This window comes from Nestor notabilis, unplaced genomic scaffold (assembly GCF_000696875.1).
Source record: "Nestor notabilis isolate BGI_N333 unplaced genomic scaffold, ASM69687v1 scaffold24231, whole genome shotgun sequence".
Lineage (NCBI taxonomy): Eukaryota > Metazoa > Chordata > Aves > Psittaciformes > Psittacidae > Nestor > Nestor notabilis.
Window position 1 is genome coordinate 12,727 of NW_009913715.1, and position 8,351 is coordinate 21,077.

The 8,351-nt window shown below is 44.2% G+C and overlaps 1 protein-coding gene across 1 annotated transcript in view; it reads left to right on the forward strand.

Annotated features, from left to right (window-relative positions):
• PTCHD1 (patched domain containing 1) overlaps positions 1–8,351 on the forward strand; it is a gene marked incomplete at its 5' end in the record, with an annotated part of 21,766 nt that continues 13,415 nt past the window's right edge. The window contains one exon of the mRNA XM_010023331.1: positions 1–655. Within this exon, the coding sequence (XP_010021633.1) occupies positions 1–655 (655 nt within the window). The remainder of the gene's footprint in view (positions 656–8,351) is intronic.

Consider the following 8,351-nt stretch of genomic DNA (forward strand, 5'->3'; position numbering starts at 1 on the left):
TCTGCTGTGACCAGGATCCAAGTTCAAAGACCTGGTTTCAATTACACGTTTGCCCATATATGTATCCTGAACAACGACAAGACATGCATAGTGGACGACATAGTGCATGTACTGGAGGAACTAAAGGCTGCTCGTTCTTCTAATCGAACTAATTTTGCAATCACTTACCCGATTACTCACTTAAAGGATGGCAGGGAAGTGTATAACGGGCATCAGCTTGGTGGGGTTACTGTGCACAGCAAAGACCGGGTGAAGTCTGCAGAAGCCATTCAGCTCACCTACTACTTGCAGGCAATCAACTCTTTGAATGACATGGTGGCAGAGAAGTGGGAATCCATTTTTTGTGACACTGTTGAACTTTTCCAGAAATCCAACAGGAAAATCAAAATGTATCCTTTCACTTCTTCTTCGCTGAAGGAGGATTTCCAGAAGACAAGCAGGGTGTCAGAACGCTACCTGATCACAAGCTTGGTCCTTGTGGTCACCTTGGCCATTCTCTGCTGCTCCATGCAGGATTGTGTCCGCAGCAAACCCTGGCTTGGCCTGCTGGGATTGCTGACTGTGACCCTTGCCACCCTGACTGCAGCTGGGATCATCAATCTCACTGGTGGGAAATACAATTCCACCTTCCTGGGAATCCCCTTCGTCATGTTAGGTAACTATCTCCTATCTCCTCTCTCTTTTGTGTGTTTTGTGGCTCCCTGACACATTTCCCAGAAAGCAGAGAAGCATCACTGCATGGCTCCCTGTGCCTCCTCCCTGCCAAATCCACACATCTTTTTTTCCTAAACTGTTTTTACTGTGCCGGGATGTTAAAATCATGCCTGCGGGCTCCAATGCAGCATAGCACCGTGCTGTAGGATGCAGTACCTGTGCAGCAGCAAGGAACAGGGAGGCACAAATGCCATGCCTTGTAGAGGGGGAAAGCCCAGCTGCTTTTCTGTGGATGTTTAATTCTGGGTTTGGTAGCCAGCATCGGGGGGAAACCTCTGTAGAGGTCCCTGTGCCACAATGACAGTGTCAGCTGTGCCAGTAACTCAAAGGGGCTGTGTGCATTGGGCATTAAGAGAGCGCTGGGTCCTTTGGAGGGCAGAGCAGTGCTGTCGTGGCTTGGCAGGCACCTGTCTGTGGGATAAGGGCAGTGGTCGGTTCTGGGTTTTATTTCTCCTGAAGCCCCTGTGTTGGCTGAGTGAACGTAGGGAGGGTTTCACAGCACTGGCACGGGGAGCATTGCTTCACTCAGTCAGAACAACCCGTCCACATAGTGCCAGCACATCCCCTGGTGGAGGGCTATGAAGGAAGCAGCATTAGCCGCTCCCTGGCTCTGGTGCCAACAGAGGCATATTCATTTTCCCAGTTGCCATACTGCCTTCACTCGCTGGAAGGTATGGGGTGGTTTCATGTTGTTTTCTTTTCCTCAAGGGTAGGAAGGAGGAGGAGAGAAAGTGATCAGCTTGCTCCCAATCCAAAACTGGTGCCCTCTCCTATTGGCACCAGAGCGTTTGTGGGGATGCCGTGCATTGTATCCAAACAGGCAGGAGGACTTCACAGGAGACAAAATGAGAGCTCTGGAGAGTTCACAGCCTCTTTGTTTGTGTTTGGTTCATAACCAGTGTGAAAAGCTTTGTGCACTGTAGGTGTTTAATATGTCCTCATTCACGCCATTATTCATTTGTGGAGAATAATACAGGCATTGATTTGATCACAGCTTCCCCAACTGAAAATCAGTGCTCAGTAATACTTCAGGTTTCAAGTGTAAGAGTGTCTCCACTGACTTAGTCACATCGTGTAGTGATATGACAGGTTTCAGCACAGCTATTTTTATATCCAGTGCTGTGTTCCTATGCCATGCTCATACTGTAGCTGTGGTATTGTTGCACTTTAATTAAAGACTATGCTTCAGTGCATCACACTCCCAGTTAACGTACAGAATATATTCAGTGACAGAGAGAATTCAGCTGTATTGCACTGGCACTCGTTTTCAGATGACATCCATGAAAATTAAACTGTATTATAATCTGGAGGAAATGCAGCATGAGAAAGTCAGAGTCAAAAGAAGGTGAAGGCTATCTTTCTGACCTGAGTCTTTGGTTTCTTTTGTGGGCTTTTATGCCCATGCATTGTTATAAAATTAAATTCCTCAAACTAAGTAGTGTATATTACATATAATATTACGAAGGAGGGGATTTCCAGATGTGTTGCAAGAGTAGTAGAAAAGCAGTCTAAAGTTCAGCCGTACATAATGAAAATACCTGGGGAAAGCAACTCAAAAATATTAAATATTAGCTCTGCTTAGGGATCAAAGCATCTGCTCTCTGGCACAACCTTTCACTAATAGTGACTATGCTTAGACTTGAAATCCTTGAAGAGTTACAGATAACTATGAAAAGTTTCACACTTCTATTTTAGTGCTCCTTTAACTGCCGAGCTATATAGCCAATTCTGCTTTTCTTTTCCTTTTTTTTTCCCCCCTTCAGGTTTTTTTTTGGCCTTGCTTAGTTGAAGTGTTCTACTCTTACAAGGAGTAAGTTTCAAATAAGGAGCTCAGCTCTCACTGTGAACAAGTCAAGACAGAGCAATCAAGCTCATGTGAATCTTGCCTGCTTCCCCAGCTGCATAAAGTCTCCCAAGGGACAGGAATATCAACAGGTGACCAGAAGGCAAAAGACATACATACTGGAATCTTTAATGGGAGTTGTTTTAAACCAGCAGAGAGCTAGAAAGGGAGGGCTTCTGGTTTTTTCCTGCAGTGCCTCAGAAGGATTCAGCTTGCATTTAAAAATGTATTTCATTCCTCTGTGTTGTTTTGCTTATAAAGGATGGTTTAACTCAAGGTAACTGAAGGCTGGAGACACAAACCACCTTCTGTTATAGCCCACTGAACTGCTTCCACTTAATTTCAGTGACCATCAGATTAGATCATAGATAAACTGACCTTTAGAAAGCTAAAGGATTTCTGGCTAACAGTGTAGCCCCATAGCTATTACTCATACTCTTATGGCTAAAAGCAAAAATTAGATAGAAAAAATGATTACACTGGACACATTTCAGGCAAGGCCCCTTTACTGGTATAAATCATTAATGAAGTTTATAGCAGCTGAGGATTTTTAAGTTTTTGTCAGCATCATGGATCCAGACATCATCTGCCCTCTGCTACAGGGCCAGATCGTTTCTTTCTTAACAGATATTTCTCACCCTGCATTTTGTTTCCCCCGGGCCGCTTCCCCCTGTGTTTCACTGCACTACTGCTACAGCATTTGCATCATGTCTAACCTGAATTCCCCTTTTGCAGCTCATCTGTTCTCCTTATTTATCCACTCTATCTGGAAAACAATTTATTTTCTTTTTATTTGCATCTTTGGGACCACTCTCACTTGCCTAGTTCTCTTCCGTTTCATCCCAGGTTTCCTCACACTATGCTTACCAGACTTCCAGCAATCTTCTTGCTTTTGGCCACTCCACATCTTCCATGGAGTTCGGTGCCTAAATCCAGGCACAGGATTCAGGCTGAGGCTTTCAGCAGCAAGTAGAGTAGGAGGATGATTTCACACATCTTGCATATGGCACTCCTGTTCATACATCCCCATATGACATTCATCTCTTTCTCAGCAGTATGAAATGGTTGGCATTTGGTTGGTGGCACATGGTAATTCACTGATCCTCCATGTCACTTTTTACCCTGTTTGCACAATTAGTTATTCCAACCAACATGTAGAAGTTTGTCTTTGTCCTTGCTGAACTATAGCTTGTTTATCTCACACCGTTTCTCCTCTTAACTAAGTTCATCTTGAGACCATCACTGCCCTTCTAAGATGCACTAGCTGAAGTTGGTCAGCAATGTTTTGCAATTATTGACTTTTTCGTATTTTCAAGACTTAATTTCTGAATAGTTTAGGTAGTTTGTGTAGTCACAAGCACAGTCCGATAATTTGGGAGCATCTCTGCAAAATACTCTGTTCAACGTGCTTCGTAATACTCAATTTTATAAATCTGTTTTCTGTAACATCCCTTCTGCACCAGTCATTTCAGAGAACAAACAAGCTACAGTGAAGGATACCAGGATCTGTAGGTGTTGAATCCTTAGCCTTTGCATCAATAAGACAATTCTAAGTTATTATATTACCAAGTTGCACTCTTAAGCTCAGGCTGTGTAAGTGTAGGCAGGAACATCTTTTGCCTACCCAACCTGTTAAATATGACATACTGGTTTAAACACTTCATGCATGGGTTTTAATCACTTTCGTGGTAGTTTATTCTAATTTACTTTACTTTTTAATGAAGGCAGGTTATTGTACCGCAGCTCACAAAAGGTACCTCATTAAGTCAGGATAACTCAGTCACTGATGACTGACTACTGTAACAATTTTTATGTTGTGGCAGGTTTCATTTTAGCCCTCAGTGGTTGCTAACTGAATGGCAAAAATTGAAGGCAGGAGAGATGTTGACAGAAATCTCTTTCCCCAGCAGGCACCGAAAGAGCAGGGGTGCCCTTTGGTTACCAGCGGTCACTAGCAGAGAAGCGAGAGCAGGCTGGTTGCAGCCGCTCTTTTCTCTAGGGGTATCTTGTCAAGTCAAGGTGGGAACTGTTCTTCAGCTCTGGATTTATATAGGTACATCTAACGTGAAAGTGAAGCCTAAAACCTGCAAAGCTTGGCAGGCTCCCACCATTCGTCTGGGCATATTTTGAATTAGCATATGCCTCTGGGTTTTTTTTAAACTATCATCTGCATTTATCAGTGTGTAAACAAGTAATTTAAGGACAAGATTATTCACATGTCTAGTTCATGTGGAATCCTTTGCTGAACAAAGGCTATTCATTTTTGACCCTAAGAACCAAAAAATTTAATTCTTCAATTTGGTTGAATTTAAAATAGCTGATTTATAGCGTCATCTGAAAAGCAGAATGAAAATTCCGATTTCCTATTGCCTAACACATTAAAAATTACAGATGTTTGGTCTGGCACAGACGCTAACGTATTCATCATAAGTTTCCCTTATGCATTAAATGTTGTTTAATAACTGCCGATCCTTTAAAAATACCAGTTTCCTCAAAAAGAACAGTGTTACCAAACAAACCACTGGGCAGCAAGCAGCATTGGCTGAACAAGTTCTTGGCATGACTTTTTTCGCTTCCCAGAGGTGGAGCACAACATCTAACTTAGGGACTTAAAAGAAAATTGCAACATTGCCCTTTGCACTGAAGAGAAAGCTAGCAATCTGTTTCCTATTCCTTCAGAAACTCCTACAGCTTATTTAGGGAGAGGCGGCTCTCTTCAGCTGCCAAGTTCGTGAAAAGCATGGGCTCAGTGAAATCGCGGTGGAATGCCAGGCACTGCCAGATACGGGCATACAGGGATGCAGGGCCGGCTCTGCGGGCTTATATTTAGCCTCTGATGCTGGCAGGGGAAAACCAGCTAGCAGTTACGAGAGCAGCTTGAGCCTGCAGCATGCTGTAAACGGAAACGATAGCCAGCCTTGTGTGAAACTCGGCAAAACAGGGATGAATGCAAATACCTCTTCTTACTACCTCCCATCCCTGTTGGTACGCCCTTTCTGGGAAGAGAGAAGGGGGAAACAGTCAACAGAGCAAGTCCAGGGAGGGCCAACTGAGAAGGAGCAGGTGGAAGCATCGGGCAGGACCAGGTGGGGTCCTCCTGAGGTTCAGTCATAAGTTGGGGTAGGTCAGGTGGAGAGGGAGACTGCACAGGGCTGGATATGTCAGGAGCGGGCACAGGAGCAGGAGAGGTACAGAACACTTTGGGGGGTACCTGGAGGTACAAGGGCTCCTAGGAGCACCTCGCAGATGCAGGGATGTGTCCATCGCTTCTCAGAAATACAGACTGTTGGATGCACGCCTTCCACATGCTTTGCCTGAGGGAGACACATGCTGGTGGAGGAGTGAGCTGAGATATCTGTCCAGGGGCTTTATTGGATGCAAAAAGTTGGAGCAGCAGTGGTAGAATCTGAGGTCAGAGAGAGCTGGGAAAGAAGGTCAGGAGGAAAACATGAGGAAACAAAAGGATAGGGGAGGTCGGTGTGTTTGGTGACGGGACTGAAAAGGACAGGAGAGCAAGAGGATTGCTAAAGGTTAGGGACCATGAAGGCAGCAGGTAACTAAACTGAGGAGACCAACTAACAACCCGTGTGAAAACCCTGAGAAGACAAGTGTGCTTGGGCCAGCAGGTCCAACACATGTGGTTTGCTGGAGCTGGGCTTCTCCTTCAGTTCTCTGAAAGAACCTGCTGGTTAGGAATTGCAACATATGTCAAATTTGTACACCCTAAAAGCATTCATTATCCTCCCTACCAAGCACCCAAGTGTTTGCTATTTCAATAAAAACTGAAGTGTTTCTCCTACAGAGGTAAAACCTACCTGGTAACCAGGTAACCTACCTGGTTACCTACAGAGAGTTTCAAAGAGAGAGAACCAGCCCCGCCATAGGTCTCCCTGGTGCCCTTGAGTCCACACTCAAAGGTAGCACTCACACACGCAAATGTTTGACTTTGTGTAGCACTTTTCCACTGATTTTCCTGTTGCCAGTTAATAAAAATATGAAGCTTACTGAGTCTCTCTTGTTTTTATTCCCTGAGCTAAGTTTTCTTACTCTCCCTGTCCAGCTGCCCCTCTCTGTGCTGGGAAGAAGTGTGTCCTCCCTCAGCTGGCTCACTCACTCCTGCCCCCCTGCCCTTTCCTCGCATCTCATCCATCTCGCTTGCAATTTCCGGCAGCCTCCTCCAGCAGGTCTCATCCATCTCCCTGCTCCAGATCACAGCATCTCCTTCCTGATGCCTGCACAGCTCTCTGCACCTTTTGCTGCCCCTAAACTTCCTTCATCTTTTCTCCTGTTTTCCCCACTCCTGCCAATGTGTCCCCTCTCACTTGTTTATTTTTATCTTTTTAAATTTCTCTCCCGTCCTCCCCTCTCCTCAGCCACAGCTGGGCCCATTGCTCCTGCCATTTTTCCTATATTCTTCAATAACTTCCTTGGCTTGCAGACACGTCCCTGCCGCACCCTGCAATTGTATCTCAGCTGCTTCAGATTTCCCAGTGACTTCCACCAGTCATCCTTCGCTTTTTTTCAAGCTGCCAAATGACTCCAGTTGTACCCTGGAAGTACGCTTGATTTTTTGTCATTCCATCTGCTCAGCTTTCCCAGTTCAACCCTGCACAGCTCAGTTGCAGTCCTAAAATATTTTGGGTTTTGTTTTTTTCATTCTTCTAACAAATAAATAATATTACCTGGGTTTATCTACCCTGAGCAGAATCCCAGGCACATCACTTTCTTCATTATTCCTCTTTCCTTTTTCTGCCTCAGTCCCTCAGTCTCTTCCTGAGCTCTCTAAGCAGCCATGCATGTTCTCATAAATCATCAAGCATTTCTGTTCCTCATGGGTAAGAACAGAAGTAGGCTCCCAGGCCACGCCTCTTCACTCAGTGCATCAATGAATCCTCTCACCAAAGTCAGTGTTTTGCACCCAAAAGTGAGATGATTAACCATTTTGTCCACCTCCTGGTCTCCATCTTTCCAGTTCTTCTGAAGGATGATGCCCCAAGCCCCTTGAGGAACCCAAATACCAAGAAGCCACTAATGCATGGGAAGGAAATAGGTTTATAGGTTTAAAATACAAATAGTGGCAGAGTATTTTAGACACTTATACCAGCGCTTTCCCATGTAGCACAAAAATTGCAAGTAGATCCTGCAGCTGGCCACACGTGATGACAACAACCGACATGTGTCCATATTTCCCCTCCATCACCACAACCCCCAGTGAAATCCTTGCATGGATACGTACTTCTTGGCTTCAGAAGTGTGTTTGTGACTCAGTAAATATATTGCTTTTTGTAAAAGAGGACTTGTATCTGTAGGAAGTCAATCTAGAGAAGAGTTTAATACTGAAACCAAGTGCTATACAATCATTATTTCTCTTGACTGGTGGTGCTCCAGTATACACTTGTTATACATAAAGTATGTTACAGGTGACGCAGTATATTTAACGAGCATTCATTTATGCAAACAGTAGCAGTAAGATGTTATACTTTTACTGTCTGCATTCTTTGAACTGCAGAGAAGTCAGTGCATGCTATGGTTTAATGGAGGGCCTTGTCAGAGATGTCCCAAACAGTCAAAGGTACTGAGAGTTTGGCTCTGACATCATCTTTTTCTTCAACTAGTGAAGTCCCTCAAAAGAAACTACCATATATATGAAAATATATTGGAGGTTCAGTGGTAAATAAAATAAACCTTTTGGTATCTATCTATATATATATGTAGGAATTTTATATATGTGTTTGTGGTATATTTTACATACTGGACTTGTATGGTCAATGAAGACCTGGGGAAGGTCAGCAGG